A 21669-nucleotide genomic window follows, 5' to 3' on the forward strand; every position below is an offset into this window, starting at 1 on the left:
ATATTCAATGCATTAAAGCACTAAAGATGCTAGAGAGGTAATTATTTGAATAACAATTCACTTCCCATGGTTTCAAACTTCAATTTTCATTTATCTTCAGTGAACTGCTTGGCAAATTCCCTTTAAAAGATATGTATATTATACCTTTGCACTCGGAACACACCGTTTAGACTTTTCTAGATTAACCATTTGCACCTGCAGACTCCTTGTTTCCAACTAAAAGCATTAGATAAGGTTAAACAGTTAGTGACATTGCAACAGCAAAAAGAACTCTTGGAGATTCACTCAGGATACACTGTCAGACTTCTCGTGAGTAAACGGTCGCACCTCTTTTCTCCTTCTGCAGCAAAAAAAAGCAAGGGCTAATGGAAAAATAAACAGCTAGTAACTAACAAATGCAAGAAAGAACGAACTACAATTTTTGTCTTTTGTCATTACCTTTCAAGTGTATTTGCTTAAAAACTAAGGACATTAGTCAAGAGCTACACCTGTATATATAAGCAGGGAACATAATTTTTTTCATTCTATATAGTGTGATAAACATCCAACACCCAAGATCACAACATTATATTAACTCTAAATTCCTTCTTTCCATTTATTTTGTTACAGTGCAAGGCCTGAACATATTACAGTTAAGAAAAAGTACTTTCTTGCTTTAATATTACTAGCATATATATACAGCAATCACTGATAAATACTATACAGAACTGCTTTAAAAAATAACATGCAATCTGCACCATGACATTTTTATACAAATTAATAAGACTATGTTTACTTTTAGCTACTTATTCAGTCCCTCTGGTGTCTTTCTCAATATGCATGACAAAGTGGGGTTTATGATTTAGAATCATTAGATTTGGACGTTCTTTCACGGCCTGAAACTTGTGTGGGGGACATTCACCCCCAACCCAGGTCCCATTCCTATTACACAGACAAAAAAACTAAAATGCATCACTTTTAATATCAGGAGCATGTGCAATAAACTGACACTGTTTCATGCCTGGTTAACACACTCTAACCCAGACATTCTTGCTTTTACAGAGACTTGGCTAAATCATGAAATAAAAGATAATTAATTTTTTTCCCCTGGTTACAGCATTATCAGTGTAGACAGAACACATAAAAAGGAGGTGGAATAGCCCTAATTTTCCCTAACAACTTGCTAGTTTCCCCATACTCAAATACTATAACCAAACCTCTGCACAGTCAAAATCCTTACAACACTTCTAAAGCTTAACTCATCTAAGAACATCTGCATATTTTTTTTATAAACCCCTCCTAGGTAAAACATTCCCATTCTAGAAAATATTCTAGCCTGTATATCTGAAACAATGCTGAACAAAACCAATACCCTAGGGGATGTTAGCAGTGACTGGCAGACAATAACTTCACACCACCCAACAAACAGTAGAAACCTCTGTGGCTTTACTCAACTTACAAATACTCCTGTCAGATATAGCAAAAATAACATCCAGCACTTCACCTTGGACTGGATACTGGTCTCAAACCCTTCTAACGTTACATCCTCGGGCATACTTCCTGACTCCTTAAGTGACCACCTACCAATCTACACTCACAGGGTTATCATTCAACTCACACAGCAATACAAATTCAAAATTATACACAACCTACAAAAATTCAGCAAAGAGATATTTAATGAAGCTCTAAAAGCTATAAACTGGTCCATCCTAAAATTACTTCACATTAATGATGCAGTTGAACATTTCAACAGCACCTTCCTAAGCATTCCAACTCGCTAGCCCCTCAGTGAACAAAAAGAATAAAAAATAGCCATGCCCCATGGCTCACCAAATCATGTAAAATTCTAATTAAAGAGAAAAAGCATGGACTGCCTGGCAATAAAAATAGCATAAATCTTCAGTCATACAGACAACTCTGCAATCAAACAAAAAGATAATACTGCATGACAAAAAATCATGCTATTCCTACATTCAAGATAACAACAAAAGCAATCCTAAGAAATTCTGGTCCCCTGTAATGTCACTACTCAAATCAGGAAATAAAAATAATCCCAATCCATACCCCAATATACCACCTCTTCAGGCACAAAATTCAGCACATACTTGACAGTCAAATGAAAATTAAACCCAACTCATCCACCCCAACTCACTACTACTACGAGTACCCCAATACTAACCTCTACACATCCTACACATTACAAACACCACCAATCCATCACTCATAACCAAAAACCAAACCATCCCCAGCTTACTTTTTAGCCCATCCCTTAATCGCAAATAAAAAAAACTACTACAAAAACTGAAACCTCACTTAACCTCAAAAGATAACCTCTCATCTGAACAGTAAAGCTTGCCACAGAGGTAATAGCATTCCCTGCTAGAATCTTAATTAATAGACCCATAGCTGAATCATATGCCCCTAACCTATGGAAAAGATCAAACATGTTCCCTTTACATAAGGGAAGCAACTGCACTGACATGACAAACTTTCGTCCAATTGCAATCTTGCCCCCCCCCCCAACATTCTAGAAGAATGTACAAATGTAGAAGTACAGGCCAACACTAAGGGACTCTGGTTAAAAAAATTTGCAGATGACTACAAACTGGGAGCCATTATTGAATCCCCAAATGATGTGGATATTCTACAAAAGGGCCTTAAAGAAAACGATGCTTGGTGCCAGAGCCATGGGCTCAAGCTTAATGCCAAGAAATGTATAGTTATCCCCTTTGGGAAAAAGCATGTACCCATGCATTACCAAATAGGTGGCAGTACACTAAACACCGAAGGTGTGATGAGAGACTTAGGGACACAGGTGGACAGTGGTCTCACCTTCGATAACCACATTGCCACAACAGACAGGAAATCCTTCTATGTGGCACACCTCATCACTAAGGGCTTTTCATCCAGAAAAAAGGAGGTCATTGTCCCACTGTACTCATCCTTCATTAGACCCATTATAGAGTATAACGCCCCGTTTGGTATGTACCTCACAAGATATCTGCAACAGCTGGAAAGGTTGCAGAAATACCTCACTAAAAAAAATCACAGGCCTAAAGCAGATGCCATATTCTGACCATCTAAAAAAACTCCAGCAATACTCTGTGGCATATCGTCTACTCAGAGGCGATCTCCGCTTAACATACAAGGCCATGTCAAACCCTGAACTGTTGGACATGCTCCACTTAAAGAAATCCCAATCCCTCAGAGCCACATGCTCCAGGGATCTAAACCTTGTCATCACAATGAACAAAACATGCTGGAGGGATAGATTCCTGACCCAGAGACTCCCCATACTCTGGAAGAGACTGCCCACACATGTCAAGCAGAGCGCCTCCTTAGCCATCTTCAAAAGGAACCTTGATGATTGGATGGAAGATAGGGAATTCACCCTGGAGATCATGTCAGTCGCCCTGCTAGACAGGGGTTCAGGGAAGTAAATATTGTGGGAAGAAATATCCAGGGAATTGTTATGGCTAGGCTTGTATAGGCCGATAGCCTAGTACCAACGTATGAACCTATAAACCTATGTGTGCACCTACAACTTCTCCACCATCTTACACAGAACAACCTACTTTCCCACACTCAGCATGGCTTCAGACCGGCACACACAGTACCTAAACAACCTTATTACCTTTTATGGACTCTGTCAACAAAGCCTGTGACACTGGTAAATTAGTATCTGCAGTATTTCCAGATTTGTCGAAAGCATTTGACATGTTATCTCATCCCAAACTCTTTAAAGAACTGTCCAGGACTAGTCTATCCTCCTCCTCCTCACTTCAATGGTTTTCTAGCTATCTGACAGGCAGCAAGCAATAAAATGACAGGGCTCTATCTCCCCATATTACATCAGCTCCACAGGTGCACCTCAAGGATCCATCTTTGGTCCATTGCTATTTAATGTCTTCACTGACAACTTACATACACCCACCTGTAAAGGCACTCTAATCCAATGTGCAGATGACTTCACTATTATCTGTGTATCAGACAGATTAACTCACTTACAGCACATAACACAACAAGCTTTCTCTTCCGCAGAAACATGGCTCTCCAAAGCTGAACTCCGACTGAACCCAAAGAAAAAACAAAGCTCCTTCTCTTTACTGACAAATCTCATAACAACAACAAAACAAACTTCAAGATCTTTTCAGCCAGCAATACTAAAATTGAATTGGTTCAGCATACCAAACTACTAGGTGACACAACTGACTATAATCTTAAATTTGACCTATACATAAAAAACAGTATCAAAAAACTTCACAAAAAACTAGGCATGCTACACAGTAACTGACTATAATCTTAAATTTGACCTATACATAAAAAACAGTATCAAAAAACTTCACAAAAAACTAGGCATGCTACACAGTAATAAAAACTTCCTCACAGCAGCTACCAAAATTACCTTGGCCAAAACCTACCTCTTACTCTCACTGTTGAATGGCACCCAAATTCTAACTAGCTTACAGACCTCCCTAAAAAAATAGACAGCTGCTATAACAAAATTGCCAAATTTGCCATAAATGCAACCCCTCTAACTCATCACTCTAAAGCCCTACATGCCCTAAAATGGCTTGAACTACTGCTCCACCTCTAATATGTACACCTTACTACAGTGTACAGAATCTTCCACAACCCACTAGTTTGTCTTGCTTTAACCCATTAATCAATTTTTATATCCTAAATAAACATGTCAGATCTGAAGGCAACCATCTCCTCACAACTTATAAACCTAACAAAACCCCAGCCTAAGCCTTTACTTCTGCTCTGTGGCAAAACTATGGAACTCCCTCTTCCTTAACTATCAAAACTGCTACTTGTGATGCCCCTGTACTGGCCCAGTAATCAAGGAAACTTAATCCTCACCACTAGCAACAGTGAGGGGCATAAACAATGTGAGGATGACACGTATACACACAGTAAAGTACAATTTCCCTTAAGAGCACACAGAAATCACAGTCAGTTTGGGGCTGGTTTCTCCCTCTTTCTCCAAATCCTCAATAAGACTCCCCACTGGCACAGCTCTATGATTAAGATCTCAGCTGAGTGGCCAAGCTTAGACCTCCAGCACCCTCTCTGTCCAACCAGTGCTTTGTGTCCCTGCCCAAGTAGCTGACTGACACACACACACACACACACACACACACACACACACACACACACACACACACACACACACACTTTTTGAGATGTGATTGATATATACACACACACACACACACACACACACACACACACCTGGGAAAGGCTGGCACAGGTTTACTAGCTATACCACCTTTTGCCCAGACTATAAGGTAGTACCAGCTGCCACCAGCCACCCTTACTTATCAGCTACTAAAAGGCCCTTAGCAAAAGGTGTCCAGTCCTACTGTGTAATGTTACTATTATCCATCTGGTAAGTGTGACCAAGACTTTCCTGTACAGTGTCACCAAATACATATGCAAGTACTCTAAGAGCTTAAATATCTCTAAACAAACCAGCCACAATTAAAAGGTTTAAATATATTTAATAATAAATAATAAAATAACAAGATAATACTCAAACAACACAGTAACTACAGAGTTCAGAATCACAAGAAATATTTAAAAAAAACATTGCAGGACAGTCTCAAATGAATACAGAAAACATCCAAACTAGTCTGTACTATATTCCTATCTATATCTAATTACTGTACTCTAGATTTACTTACTATTAGCAAGACAAGTGCTGATGAGATGATCTTTCCAGGTCCAAGACAAGATACAAAATGCACAGTCTTTCTCTCTGAGGGAGTTTTTAAATTAATAATCAACATTACTGCTGGGTTAGCTCGGATGACATCACTCATTGTCACCTGACTTCAGTTCCCAGGCTAAACAGATACTTAGAATTTAACACCTCTGTGTAAAAAATACATATCTCTCAGAAGTGTGCAGCTGCTAGGGAGTCATAGAGCAATAAAAACACTTTACATTTGAAACCTAGTAATTATTTCTGTTCCAAGACAACAGAAAAACTTCTAACTCTAGACATTGTGTCTACGCTGATCTGAAAATGAGAGATAACAGAATTGTAAAACACTTGGATTCAGACTTATTTTCTTGGAAGTTTTGCAAGTTAATTCTGTATGTTCCAGCTTCTACTGTTAAAGCATACATTTATGCAGGTATACAGTTTATATACATTTCTGTTCTTTTCCAGTAGGGTACACTCTGCTTACATTCTTGAAGCACAGTACGTAACATACAGTTCTGTACAAATCATAGCAATATTTACAAATGACATAGAATTATTTACAAAATTCCAGATAGCTGGGCTGGCAGTGTCACATTTCTATATAAATCATATTAATATTTTCAAATGACATATAATTATTTATAAAATTCCAGATAGCTGGACTGGCAGTATTTCCCTGGTGTCACACTACTAACCTGCACTCATTCCAAACCTCCATAAAAGAATACTTCAACAAAGCTTGGATTTGCTCCTGTATGAGCCCAGACTGAGGTACTCATATCTCTTTCTGCCCTTTTCTGCTTCTACTCTCTCTATCCCCTCTCCTAACTTACCCTCCCCTCCTCTACACACAGTCCCCTGAGGTTACACTCATACCTTTTTCACATCTATTCCTGCTATCCCCTCATAATAAGCAGCTTTAGGTAGCAAGAACCCAGGACGGGCATAAACAAAAACACTAACCATAGACCCTTGGAAACATAGTTCTTCTTAAGAAGCCTCATGTTCAATCACCGTTTCCTTCATTTCAGCCTCTGATTTCTGCAAATTTATCAGCTCTTCTGAACAGCTGCTTCAAACTCCTGTTTTTCCAGCCTTTTGGAATTTCTTTGACAGACTTGCCCAGTGCACATGGCAGCTCGTGTGCGACACATCAGATGAAAAGGCATGGAAAGTGGGAGAGCAGATGTTGGAAGTTGTGCTAACTTGTGAGAGGAGTATGCACAGCCTGGTTCTGAACTGGCTGAGAAAGACAGTCTCCTCAATCCTAGCTGATTATTCATGGGTGTAGGATGAGGAAAATGATCTGGTAATCCTGAGTGCAACCCAAGTTCCTTCCGGAAGACTTAAGGGACTGCTTCACATTTGTGAGCTTGGCAGGGTTGCACTCAGGCTGCAGATACTCAAGCATAGGTGAAACAGGACCCACCAGTGCACCCTCCAAAATGGTTGCCAGGGGCACACATTTTGCACAACTCTAAAGCTCAGCTCCTTGTTAGTTAAAGGTGATGTTCTGACTAGTGAGGAGCACAAAGATGCTCTAAGACTGTGATTTCCAGAAGGAAGTTTTGACCACTGCCTGACCATCTTATCTTCTGCTATATATCCTGTACTAGCCTGGTAATGCACTGGATCTTCCTGGTGGTTTTGCACATCATCATCAAAGGCACTATGAAAAATATAATGCAGATCCCCTAGTATTGTTTTCTTCACTTGTTAAAGGTGACAGAGCTGATGTACTCTTAATACAAGTTACACAGACCGTGCTAGTGTAGGGCCTTGACTAGTGATCTGATAACTGGAGAAACACAATAAAATTTTTTAGCATTTTAGGCATGTATCACGAGAATTTCCCCATAATGACCATAAGGAACCAAGTCTGAAATCAGAAAATGGAACTGAGGAGCTCAGAGTAACAATGAGAGAAAATTCAGAATTGTGCCAAGGTGGGCATACCGGAAGAGAAAATCTCATACGTTAGCAACCATAACAGGTCTCAAAATCTATTTATTGCTCTGTTAACCTTGTAGTTGGACTGGTTCAAACACCTTTCTGCCATGATCTGAGCCACATGGCACAGATATTTATAGCTGCAATACACAGATAACTTTGTAACAAAGAAAGCACAAGTGCTTTAAAAAACACCAAATTATTTCTTCTAATTTCAGATAGCAGTGCATCATGTGTATAATGCACAGATAAAGATAGTTCTTAAAAAGAAGTTATGTCCTTACCATAACGTTCCATGTGAGTTGTTCATCTCGCCTTTTTGTTCTTACACGTGGGTCGGAGCCGATCCCTCGGCTCCGAATTGGCCGCTTTTCAGGCTCAGACTCTCAGAGAAGCTCGAGACCTAGTGTATATCTCATGATGCTCTACTGTGAATCCCCAGATCTAGTATGCTGCAACCAAGACAGCCTACAGACAGAATAAGACTATGGAGTCTACCTAATTAGGTAACTATAAAAATAGAAGTAAACACGAAGAATAGGAATGTATAAAACAGACTGACAACTGAACCAATCCTCCAAGGCAACCATCTCACTCGACTGGAGGGGGAAGGTGGGCGGGAATGTAAGAACAAAAAGCAGAGATGAACAACTCACATGGAACGTTATGGTAAGGACATAACTTCTTTATGTGAAGTTACTCTATCTCGCCGTTTTGTTCTTACACGTGGGTAGCGTCCCAAGCACCCTAATCCTGGGTGGCTCACGGGAGAACATTTCTGAGCACAGTGGAACCAAACGTAGCCCTGTCCCTGGAGGTCCTATCCACTTTGTAATGAATAATAAACGTGTGAGGTTTTGACCACATGGCAGCTGCACAGATGGTATCTAAAGGCAAGCGAGCTGCTTGAGCCAATGATGTAGAAACAGCTCATGTAGAATGGGCTTTGATGTTAGTTTCTAATGGTTGATTAGTGGAAGCATAAATGAACCTGATACAGTCACAGAGCCACTTGGACAGTGTGGTTTTTGACACTACGAAACCTTTCTTATTCTCTGCATAAGAGACGAAGAGTTGATCCGATTGTCTGAAATCCTTCGTTCTATCCAGATAGAACCTCAGTTGTCTATGTACATCAAGCTTGTGTAACATATATTCAAGTTTGTTGGTATGGTGTTTGAAGAAGGTTGGGAGCTCAATGGACTGATTTAAGTTATTTTCTGAAGAGATCTTGGGAAGAAAGTTAGGATTAGTCCTGAGGGATACCCTATCAGGGTGAAAAGTCAAGTATGGGGGTTTGGAGGACAAGGCTTGAAGTTCGGAGACCCTATGTGCAGATGTAATGGCTACCAGGAATAAAGTTTTCCAAGCCAAAAATTTTAAATGACAAGATGAAGCAGGTTCAAAGGGCGCAAGCATCAGTTGGGATAAAACCAGATTCAAATTCCAGGGGTAGACAGGATGCCTAATAGGTGGCTTGAGATGGTGGGTTCCTTTTAAGAATGCTTTACATAGTCTATGCGACATGATGTTAGAGCCGTTAAAGCCTACATGGAAATTTGAGATAGCAGCCAATTGAACTCTAATGGTGGCAGCTGCTGTGCCATCATGGAACAAGGAAGACAAGAACTCTAAGATGGTATGAACAGGTGCTACATAAGGGTCAGTGTCATGTTGAGAAGCCCAGTGAACAAATCGTTTCCATTTGCTATTATATAGTTTCCTAGTGGATAGTTTATGAGAGGAAACTATAATATGTTGGACCACAGAAGACAAATCTTGTGACCTGGCTAATGTGGGAATCGGAGCAGCCAAGCTGTCAGTTTTAGGGAAGTGAGGGAGGGATGGAGAACTCCAGACGAATGAGTCAGAAGATCCAGCACTGGGTCCAGGATCCATGGTTCTTCTACTTGATACTTCCGCAGGAAGGGAAACCAAATCTGTCGCGGCCAAGATGGGGCTATCAAAATCACAGTCCTTCCCAGACTTTTGGCTTTCTGCATGAATTTGGGAATTAGAGGTATTGGCAGAAAAGCATATAGGAGGCCCGGGAGCCAATCGTGTACAAGCGCGTCCCTGGGTTCGTTCCCCGGTGGGGGATAAAGGGCAAAGTAGCTGCTGCATTTGGCATTCATCGGAGATGCAAATAGGTTGCAGCAAGGCTGGCCCCATCTGCGGAAAATGTTTTCCGCCACCTGTTGTTTGAGAGACCACTCGTGGGGCAACAGCATGGCTCTGCTTAGTTTGTCCGCTATCACGTTGGATGACCACGGGATGTGCTTTGCTATCAGAAAGCGTCTGGTGGATACAGCCCATTGCCAAATTCTTAGGGCCTCCCAGCATAAAGGGTACGATCTGGTTCCCCCTTGTTTGCTGATGTACCAGACAACCGACAAGTTGTCCGTCTGGATAGCAATTGTGCCTGGAGGAAGAGAGTCGTGAAAGTGTTGCAACGCTAGGAACACTGCTCTCAGCTCTAGGACATTTATATGCAAGTGTGTTTCCATGATTGACCAAGTGCCTTGGACCGTCTTTCCCTGAAATAGCCCCCCCCCCACCCCCCACACACACACCATCAGGGAAGCATCCGTGGTCACTGTGGCTGAGGGTTGGGGAAGAATGAAGGGACGTCCGATTATCACTTGGATCTTGTGTGACACGGGCAGTTGTTGGTAAGACCATTGCGCGAAGAGTAACCACTGGAGTATTCGCATGTGCATGTGGCCTAATGGAACTGCTATCAATGTGGCTGCCATCGTGCCTAAAAGCTGTAGTATCTGGGACGCTGGAGCTTTGTTGCGGGCTAAGAGACTGGATAATTGATTTTTTAGAGTTACAATTCTTGATTGGGGCAACCTGATCCTTGCATTGACTGTGTCCAGTTCTGCCCCTATAAATGTAATATGCTGCGAGGGCGATAACTCAGATTTTTCGAAGTTCAGGGTTATGCCCAACTGGGAACAAAGGTCTATGGTGTAGTCTCTTGCTTGGATTAGTTGATGCCTGGAGGTGGCGGTGAGGAGCCAGTCGTCCAGATATGGAAACATCCAGAATCCCAACCGTCTCAGGTGAGCCGTGACCACTGCCATACATTTGGTGAACACCCTGGGGGCTGTGGTGAGACCAAATGGCAGGGCTCTGAATTGGTAATGACTGGTCCCCAGCCGGAAATGCAGGTGATCTCTGGATGATCTGTCCATTTTGATGTGGTAGTAAGCATCCTTGAGATCTATAGAGCACATCCAATCGCCTGTTGCTAAGAACGGGAGAATCGACTGCAGCGTGACCATTCAGAACTTTTCCTTCTTGAAGAAGGTGTTGAGTTTGCTGAGGTCTAGTATGGGCCTCCAGTCCCCTGTTTCTTTGGAACTAAAAAGAACCTTGAGTAAGTTCCGGATCCTATTTGGTCCGCCGGGACTGGCTGGATGACTTTTGTCTAGCAGGTTTTGGATTTCTATGGCCGCTAGTTTTCTCAGAGTGGGTGGAACGTCTGGGATCCTTGTACCTATGGGTGGGGGTTTTGTAAAGGGAATGTAATAACCTCTGGTAATGACGCTTTTTACCCAAGAATCCATTATAATGTTTAGCCAGGTGTTTGGGTATAAAGCCAAGCGACCCCCGACTGCCTCCAGAGCAGGACAGCCGAGCTTCCTTTCAGGAATGCTGATAGGGCTTACCAGAGAACTGATCCCTGGTTCTGTGGACTGCCTCTGCCGTTTGGACAGTGTCTTCCATTTTTGCCCCCTCCTCTGCCTCTAGAGGGGGTAACAGTAGGTGTGTTCTGGAAAGCTCCTTGAGGTTTTCGGAACCACATTTTTCCATTTCGCTGCCCTTTGGGGTACGGTCTAATTGGAGTGGAAAAACGGACTCCTACAGCAGACAGAGTCTTCTCTTCTTGTTCACACCTAGTAAGTGTCTCCTTTACTTTGGGTCCGAACAAGGCGGACCCGTCGAATGGGGTATTGACAAAGGAAGACTTAAAGACTTCTGCAAAGGAGCAAAGGCACATCCAGGACTGTCTCCGAAGAGCTATCGCTGAACCTGCCGCCCTACTCCATCCATCGGCCGCATACAAAATGAGTCGCATGGATGAGTTTACTACTGAATTAAGGGTGTTGAGTTATGCAGTCACCTTTTCAGAGACTGCATCAGCTGTGTTACCCTGGAGAGCATCTCCCAGCTCTTTTAGGAGATCTCGTTGAAGACGGGTAAAATGTGTCAGGTAGTTGAGCGACCTCATGGAAAATGCCGCAGAACTAAATATGCGTTTCCCATATCTGTCCATCGTCCTAGAATCCCTTTTAGGAGGATGGACAGCAGAAGAGGTTTCCGGCATCTCTTTCTTGGTGGCCGCCGCCACCACCATGGCATCAACTGGGACTCCCTTTGTAAGAAATGCCTTGTCAGTGGGGGAAGTAATAAATTTGTTGGGCCTCCGAGGGACCAGTTCCACTGAGTCAGGGGACTCCCACGCCCTTCGAGCAACTAGCTCCATCAGTTCATCGAAGGGCAGAGTAACCTAGGAGGTGGATGGTTGAGATCCAAAGGCCTTCAGGAGAACCGACTCGTCCTCAGAAGGGGCAAGGGACTGCCAATCACCCCTCTGCCTTAAGATTTCCAATATGTCTGCGAATGAGACATCCGCTGAGGTTGATCGTGGAGACCCTTCTGATTCTTCCAAGTCGGTATCCGATGTCAGGGATTCCTGTGGGGAATCTAAGTGCCTCCTCTTGCACAATCTCTTTCTAGGTACTTCATCGGTGGGAGCATCCAGTGAAGTCCCTAGAGAGGACAGGCCACCCAATGGGGACACCTGAGGCCCTGGATCTCAACGCTTTGTGGGGATCTGTGGGGAAGAGGTAGAACGAGGCCCGTTAGGGGGAGGGGAGGACAGATCCGAGGAAGTAGTGGTCTTGGCAGCCATGACCTTCCTCATGGCAACAAAGGCACCAGAATCCTGGTCCGAGAAGTCAGTCGGCTCCGAAGAGACCGGCAGCTCTCCCCAGACCGAGACCCTCCGCTCCAATCCAGAGGAAGGAGCCGAGGTCACCTGCGCTGAAGCCCCGAGTGGAAGAGTGGGAACTGAAGTATCGATTCGACTCTCCACCCCGGAGCCAGCGAGGGACTGTCGGCCCCGAGATTCCCCGGTTGGGACCGAGGAGATCAAGGTCGATGGAGCCGAGGGAGGTGGATCAAACCTTGGCTCCAAGGGTTCTACCAATATCGGTTCCATCTGCCCCGGCTCCAAATGCTCGATTGGCTTCGGAGGAGGAGGTGGAGAAGCCATGGGAGGGATATCAGGCTTCGAAGCCGAATGGCTCGAAGCAGATAGCATTTTGGCTAGGGCCGGGTTCTCTAAGAGCCTCTTAACCACTCGGTCCAGATCCACATCGGAAAGCCTCGAAGAATGTGTAGAGGGATGTGTCGAAGGGGCCGAAGATGGAACCGATTGAAGAACTGGAGACTGAGGAGTCTCCAATATCGGTTCCACAACTGGGACCCGAGGTAAGGACTTGATACACGGCTCCAAGGACTGTGGAGCCGATGCACAGACCATACCTGAGGAACTCGGAGCCGAAGACTTGGGCTCCGAGGAACCTTTGGAAGACTTCGACCCCTTCAAAGCCTTGGAAGAGGTGTCAACCTTATCTAAAGTAGCCTGAAAATCAGGCTTCAGGAGTCCTCTGTCTACCAGTTTCCTTCGCCTTTCCAGGAGAACCCTGGTGCTAAAGGAATGGCAGATAGAGCACACCTCTTGTAGGTGTACAGAGCCCAAACAGTACACGCAGGTGGAGTGGTTGTCTGTAACAGACATTTTTTGACCGCACTCACACCTTTTAAATCCTGATTTCTGTTTTTCTGACATCTTTTAACTCTAACACCAAGTAACACAAACAAGTTCTAAGATGTATGTAGAAATATATATATATATCTAAACACAGTACTAAATCACACTAGATACATTTATAAGGTCTAACTATCTAATAAAACTGTTTACTAAACTATTTACTAGACTACCACACTATATATATATATATATATATATATATATACATATACATATATATATATATATATATATATATATATATATATGAAACACGACACACACTAGCTGACAGAGCCCTGTCACGCCCAATAAAGAAGGCCTAAGCCTTGAAAAAGAATTACTTAGAAGTCCTAGCAATTAAGCTAAAGTAGAATGCTAACACTATGATACTATCACACTGAGATATATAATACTCAAAAAATTATAAGAGAAATATTAATAATAATAAAAAATTTAAGTCACTGGCCCAAGCTAACTCTAACGAGCTGTTGATCCGTTGCAGCGGCAAACTAGATCTGGGGATTCACAGTAGAGCATCATGGGATATACACTAGGTCTCGAGCTTCTCTGAGAGTCTGAGCTTGAAAAGCGTCTGATTTGGAACCGAGGGATTGGCTCCGACCCACGTGTAAGAACAAAATGGCGAGATAGAACAACTTCACATTAATGCTATTTACAACAAAAATTATCAAGAATCTTGACCTCAGATTGTACCCTAATTCCTTCCCTAGGGAAGACTGTGTTCAACACAACGACTGACTCATACCTGCCCCAACAGCTCAGTTGTCAGTTACAAGGTAATGACTGTACTCGCCTTACTTTGTTTACTGACTTGCGAAAGACTATTGCCAAGGGGCCTTACTGATTTCTTGAAACTTAAATAGGATATGTTGGAGGGACAGGTGAAGCAAAGCCCTTCCCTAACCCTATTCAAATATAATTTGGGCCAATGGATGGGAAATCAGCAACTCACTCCTAGTCTAACACCTATGTCTCTGATGGACAGAGGCAGACATTAAATCATTCCTTAATTAGCTACACCCCCTTAAAATAACCTCTAGGGCGCAATAACTCGTGGGATACATCTGGGTTGTATGGCTAGGCTTATAAAGGCCCCACCGGTCGTTAGCCTAGTATACACTTATGAACCTATTTCTCCTCTAGCGTTAGCTAGCTTTATCTGATGCATTCACTGGCATTTTGATGACTGACAGCATAAATAGTTTTAGTTTTGTCTTAAGAAACTGCTTACTGTTTGCATGTTCACACAAGACGTCAGGCTTCAAGGCTTTCACCATTAAAGTGTGAAAATATATTATATCAGAAAGTACTTTTATCCCCAAAAAATCCAAACATTTGTGTAAGAAACAAGCAAAACAAAATACTTACCGATTGCTTTAGCCAGGAAGCGAGCACTGTTTATGTTCTTCACTTCAGCCCTCACACCATAAGGCTCCCCAGGATGATGGACAGAAACATTGGCATCAACCCTCATTTGCCCCTCTGCAAATAATTTAAATACATTATATGCAGTTAGTTGTATATTAACAGCTACCAGTTTCAGCAAAATTAAAGAACCAAAACTAAATTTAAAGTTAAATCATTCAACACTGCTTGGGCAAATAACAGACATTCTTAATTAATCCTGGTTTCTGTCTTCAATGAAATATCAGGAACACCTAAATGTAAATGTTTCAATGACAACTGGCAAGAGTAACTACCTATTTCTCTTATCTCACCACACACTGATTCAATTTTTACATTACAGTAATTTGATTTTCTTTACTGTAACAATGGTACTACTGTTCCTCATGTGTATATTTACGTTACTAATTATGCTACTTTTTTGTGTTGTAGTTATTTGTGCCTATGGCCCAGGATGTGGCTGAAAAGGGTATGTGGAACAGTTAATTTCGCTGATTAACAAATACATACACTGTACATGGATACATAAAGATTAGTCATACATGAGTGTGCAGCTGTACATTTGTTTTCTCACTGAGCTTTAAATACATCACTACACTAGTAAAGAACCAAATGAAAAACATCCACATCCCTCTGCTAGAACTGAAGGATGGATTTTTTTTAGCCTTGTAGACCAACACTTGAAGTAAGAATCACCGCATACCTGGTCAGACAATCATACAACAATCTGAGGTTTAATTAAGCAAAATACAACTTCATTCTTACCTCTCTGATAGGAACCATCCGGCTATGGGAGTGAGCCACTCAATACTAGATTGTATGGCAACCTATACTCTGAAACTGTAAATCCTAGTAAATACTAATCTGTAGCATCAAGACACTGCTGGACCTCAGCTTAACTCCAGACAGCAGCCAAAGTCTCTTGACCTTAGAAGCGGACTACTATTAACTATACATGGGCTTGTCAACCTTCTAGAGAAGCAAATAGAATGATCACCTGCTTTATGGTTACAGAAAATACTGGGGGGCTAAGTTTTCTCTTTCAAGGGGCAGCCCATCCCTACAAGAATCAGCAACAAAGATTTAAGACTAAAAGTAAGATCAGAAGATAATGGTGAATCTGCATTAACTGAAAACAAACAGCCCCCTGTGTGATTGCAAATGTGAAAGACTATAAGTGCCATTAGTTGAAGGAGGATGAAGATCACACCTATAGTGAACAAAAGTCCAGGAAGCCCACCCAAAGAACTTCCAAGCCCTCAATACAGGGTAAAGAATAGGAGGAAGACCAAAAATCTCCCAGTGTTCAGTGTTGGCAATGGAAACAGAACAAAAAATTCTAAGAAAAAAACTCAAGCAATTTTATAATCCGGGTCTAACTGACTTTAGCAAAGTCCCATATTATCGAATCTTAGTTTATTGACACTCAAAAGTATCAAACTCCCACTTCATCGAAGCAGCGGAACAATGAAGATCTTCCCAGGATAATGAACCTGTTGTGTGAGACGATGAACTTTGCCCTTTTCCCAACTGTAGTGCAATCTTGGAGTTGGTATATTAAGTTAGGGGGTGTGGGGAGTGCAGCCCCCACACTGGGGGGTGGAGAGGGCATAGCCCCCCACCTGGCTGGGTTAGGGATGGTGCGGTTTGGGTTTCTTTCTTTCTGGGTAAGTGGTTACTTACCCTGGGAATATCTTTGTTGTTCTGCTGCTTTGATGAAGTGGGAGTTTGATATTTTGAGTGTTGAGAGACAGACTTGATAATATGGTATTTCGAAACAGTCGGGTAGATCCCATAATCCATGTATCACTGAAGAAACTACCTTGATAAAGGAATACCAGAATGTTTATTTGCTAATTAACTTCACTAGCATGACAAAACATTTTTCTGAAAGCTGTGGGTGCAAATGACACGACAGAGTGTAAAATCTTATTTTAAAAGTGCTTCTACCCAAAGGGAAGTCAAAGACTATCCTGTGCCATTCTTGGATCATTATATGATAATCACTTTATCTAGGACCACTATTCACTACTCCTCCAGCAACAAAAACATTTATAAAGCAGTAAAAGAATTTTCCATACCAGATATTAAGATTGAAACTACTGAAGTCTAAAATAGGCCTGTATATACAAAACTTCTTTGAAACAAGAAAAATTCAAGAAAATAATCTATCCCTTGTTCTTCTTGGTACACCAGTTTCCCTACAGCACCCAGTGTTACACAGAACTGAGATAGTGACTGATTACTGTACCATAATCTGACATAGTTTGGTGGAAAAAGTTTATCTCAGAGACATCACATTTTAAAAACCAACCTCCTGCTAACTTATTTATCCTTTCACCTCCCCTTCACACCCCTCCCTACACTAATCTTTTTTCCCCAACATAATACCTTACACTGCCCCCCTAACAAGTTATTTCTCACATTTAAACATCACTTTTACTTCCACCTTACTCCTCTCACTCACACTATCTTTCTTAACCCTTCCTTTCCTCTCCTGAACCTTTAAATGTAATATAATAGTTTGTGTACAATACATCTTATGATACATTAACTTTTATGTTAAATATTCCATTTAATTTACAATTGTACATGCTAACATCTTACTGCACCGCATATACTGTATCTACCCAGTGCAATTTATAAATGTTAATGTTACTCTGCTTACTTTTTTTTACTTTTCTTTTTATGTATTATGTACACTGTTATTGCCTATTTTTGTGATCACTGTTTGGAGTTTTTCTCCCCGGACCTCCACCAAAAAATGAGGTTCTGGCTCAGCCGGACTTTCTTGGTCACCAAATGTCAACAAATAAATAAATAAACTGCCTTTGGTAATTTTGTGTAAGCTGTGCAATATAAAATCTTCCTTCTACGGGAAAATCTGTTTGAAGATAGTTAGGACAGATAAAACTTGGACAAACTAAATGCCTTTTAAAGGGATGTGGAATAAGGACTCATTGAAGGATGGATGGCATGGCATGCAACCAGCCTGTACTTATTCACCCAAGTAACAATGGTTTTAACATCATCAGCAGGTAGAAGATATAAGACATAGCTTCTTGGGGGAAAGGAAAAATAGATCAGAGTACCACCCATGTAACTATGTTACGATACCCTATAGTTCTGTATGGCTAAATATCCATAGGTAACCCTAAAAAAGTGTACCAAACAAATAAGAATAGTTTGCAAAGAACTGCAAAATTTACTGCCAACCAACCACAGCACCCTACTGAACTGCTGGAACTTGCAATGCTGAGTCTACAAATGCTGAAAAAGATGCTGCTCTTTCTTCTGCTTTATATATATATATATATATATATATATATATATATATATATGTATATATATATATATATATATATATATATATATATATATATTTTTTTTTTTTTTTTTTGCAGTGGGACAAGCCTCCTGCACCCTTTCCCCGAACTATATATATGCCAACTCCAAGATCACAGAACCCAGTAAAAGAGGGCATATTCCAAACAAATTGTAATCTTGGACTTAGCATATGCACGTCTGGGTTTTTGATCATTCAGCCTCCATATTCTGGGACGCGGCACTGTAAGTCTCGACAATTCAAATTGTTACCAACAACCTTTCTACGTATGACACTGTAAAGTAATAAATACCTTTAAATTACTCTCAAAAACAAGATCAAATATATCCAGCCTCAACTTTCCTCAAGTTTACTGTATTCAACCTCTTTCTCAGAACCTGCTACTGCTCTAATTCCTAGTAGGGAACTTAGATCCATAATCAATCCACACTAAATGATAAAAATCTATCAAAATGGATAATAGAGCTCCCAGGACCTTTCTTCCATCCCACTACAGTGGATTCACTTGATTTCATCTTTTTACCTCACTATTGCTAACTACTACTTTCTTTCCAGAATCCTAACACTCTACAAGTTATCTCCACCCACTGATTTCAGGTGAACAGTAACAATGCAAATTCTTTTGTCCATCGTTATCTCTTGTACTACAGCACACAGTGGCATAGTCACTAAATCACTAGTAATCTACCACACTTCACTTGATGTGCTCCGGTGACATTCACGCTGACTAGCTAATGTGACATCTATATTTTTGTTTATAGCTTGCACAATGCTTGTTTGCATTTACTCTGTAAATAACTTCATGCACTGTAAACAATACAGCAATGTAGTAGCCACCATCTCTGCCAAAGTAGTAGTAATAATAATAATAACAATAACAATCTTTTTCTTTCAGCTTTTCCCGGTTAGGGGTCGCCACAGCAGATCACCGTCCACTCATGATTGGCAGTGGAGTTTTTACGGGGTCGAGTTGCCAGCCTGGCACCCAACCTTTCACAGAAGGCACACACACAAACACACACATAAGCACTAATGCCTAGGGCCAATTTAGTGTGTCCAATCCACCTACAGTATGTCTTTGGGATGTGGGAGGAAACCGGAGCACCTGGAGGAAACCCATATGACCACAGGGTATATGCCGAACAGGAGGGGTCCTAGGACTGAGCCCTGGGGAATGCCACTTGTAACCGGTTTAGAGTCAGACCTAGCATAATAATAACATAATTGTTATTATCTTTGCCAGTGTAGCCTAAGTTGTGGCTGAAAAGGGTCCTGAGACCAGTTCATTTTCCTGTTTACCAAAGTATAAACAAATATGAAATAGAAAAAAGGAGGGTGAGCATGACAGAAATAATTGAGGAACTAGTAAAGGACATTTTAAGTCTGCATCATTCATAAAAGAGAAAAATCCTCCCACTGAAGGCATTAGGAAGTAGCAGACAGACTAATTTTATAGTCCTACCACTTGCCACTTGTAAAGGTACAGCAAGGATCATTTACTGCAGTAAGAGTTTTGTGGGAGGGTTTGTCAAATCTATTAGGACTACAAAATACTCCTCTTACAAAAACAAGAGGTTATGTACTCACCATAAAGTTCGATGTATGTAGTCCATCTCCCTCACATTCTTACCCGTGGGTTCGGAGCCGAATATCTGCTCCGACTCAGCCAATTTTTACTAGCTCAAAGTCTCTCATTGGCTGGGCTAAGAGGGTATCCCAGGGTGCACTGCTCCCTATCCCCAGATCTAGTTTGCTGCAAAACAATGTATACACTTCATACACACCTCACATGCATAAAAATCAGTCACTAAAGAAAGGACTCAGCAGGTGACAACCTATACTCCAAATCTTATTCTCCAAATCCTCCAGGCAGGGGGAAAGGTGGGAGGGTAAGTAAGAATGTGAGGCGAGATGGACTACATACATCGAATGTTATGGTGAGTACATAACTTCTTGATGTTTTGTAGTCCTATCTCGCCTACATTCTTACCCGTGGGACAGCGTTCCTAGCACCTACATCCTGGGTGGCTCATAGGAAAATACTCCTGAGAACTGTGGAACCAAAGGAAGATCTGCCCCTGGAAACCATGTCCAATTTGTAATGAGAAACAAAGGTGTGGGGAGAAGCCCAAGTAGCTGCAACACATATATCATCCATTGATAAAATAGCTTGAAAAGCTGTGGAAGTGGAAACAGCCCGCGTAGAATGTGCCCTGACTGGAAATGGCAATTTTTTATCTCCTGCCTGATAGATAAAGGAGATGCAACTGGCTATACATCTAGAAAGTGTAACCTTAGATATCGGAGAACCCAATCGGTTTTCTGAAAAGGATACAAAGAGTTGGTCAAACTTACGAATATCTTTTGTCCTGTGTAGATAAGAAGCGTAACTGTCTATGCACATCCAATTGGTGAAATCTAAATTCTGCCTTATTAGTGTAGTGGGGAAAAAACACTGGCCGCTCAATGGACTGATTAATGTTAGACACAGAAGCCACTTTAGGAAGAAAGGATGGGTTTGACCTAAGAGAGACCCTATCTTTGTGGAAGATTAAATATGGGGGCTTGATGGAGAGGGCTTGAATTTCCGAGACCCTCCGAGCTGAAGTGATAGCTACCAAAAAGGCTGTTTTCCATGTTAAGAATTTTAACTCACAGGTAGCTGCAGGTTTGAAAGGTGGCAGTGTGAGTGCTTGGAGAACAAAACTGAGGTCCCAGGGCATGACTGGTTCGGACACTGGGGGATGAAGTAACAGAGTACTTTTGAGGAATGCTTTGCATAGTCTGTGGGCCATAAGACTAGGTTCGTTTGTTACGTGAAAATTAGATATTGCCGCCAGTTGAACTTTGATGGTGGCTGATGCGGATCCCTGATAGAAAAGCATTGACAAGAATTCCAGAATTGAATCTATCAGGGCTGTATAAGGGTCAATACCTCTAGAATGATCCCAGATGGAAAACCTTTTCCATTTGCTAGAATAAATCTTCCTAGTAGATGGCTTATGGGAAGACGATAGAATATGGACCACCTCCGGTGTAAAATTATGGCGTCTGACTAGCGATGGAACTGGAGTAGCCAGGCAGACAACTGGAGAGTCCTCAGAGAGGGGTGGAACTGTCCCGACATGTGTGTCAGTAAGTCTGGTAGAGGGTCCAGAATCCAAGGAGTGTCCACAAAGTATGGTTGAAGAAAGGGAAACCATACTTGCCGAGGCCAATGTGGGGCAATCAAAATCATTCTGCTTCCCAAGGACTGAGCTTTCTGAATCACCCTTGAGAGAAGGGGAAACGGAGGAAAGCATAGAGTAGACTGGAGGGCCAATCGTGAACCAGAGCGTCCCTGGTTGACTCCCCCTGTGGGGGGATCAGCATGAAGTAGTTGCTGCATTTTGCATTGAGAGGGCTTTCAAAGAGGTCGCAGCA

At 41.8% G+C, this 21669-nt stretch overlaps 1 protein-coding gene across 1 annotated transcript in view; it reads right to left on the bottom strand.

The window, feature by feature from the left end:
• GATB (glutamyl-tRNA amidotransferase subunit B) overlaps positions 1-21669 on the bottom strand; it is a 677264-nt gene that overhangs the window by 306493 nt on the left and 349102 nt on the right. The window contains exon 6 of the mRNA XM_044062037.1: positions 14865-14978. Within this exon, the coding sequence (XP_043917972.1) occupies positions 14865-14978 (114 nt within the window). The remainder of the gene's footprint in view (positions 1-14864; positions 14979-21669) is intronic.

Source organism: Protopterus annectens, chromosome 2.part1, assembly GCF_019279795.1.
Source record: "Protopterus annectens isolate FY-2018-M chromosome 2.part1, PAN1.0, whole genome shotgun sequence".
Lineage (NCBI taxonomy): Eukaryota > Metazoa > Chordata > Ceratodontiformes > Protopteridae > Protopterus > Protopterus annectens.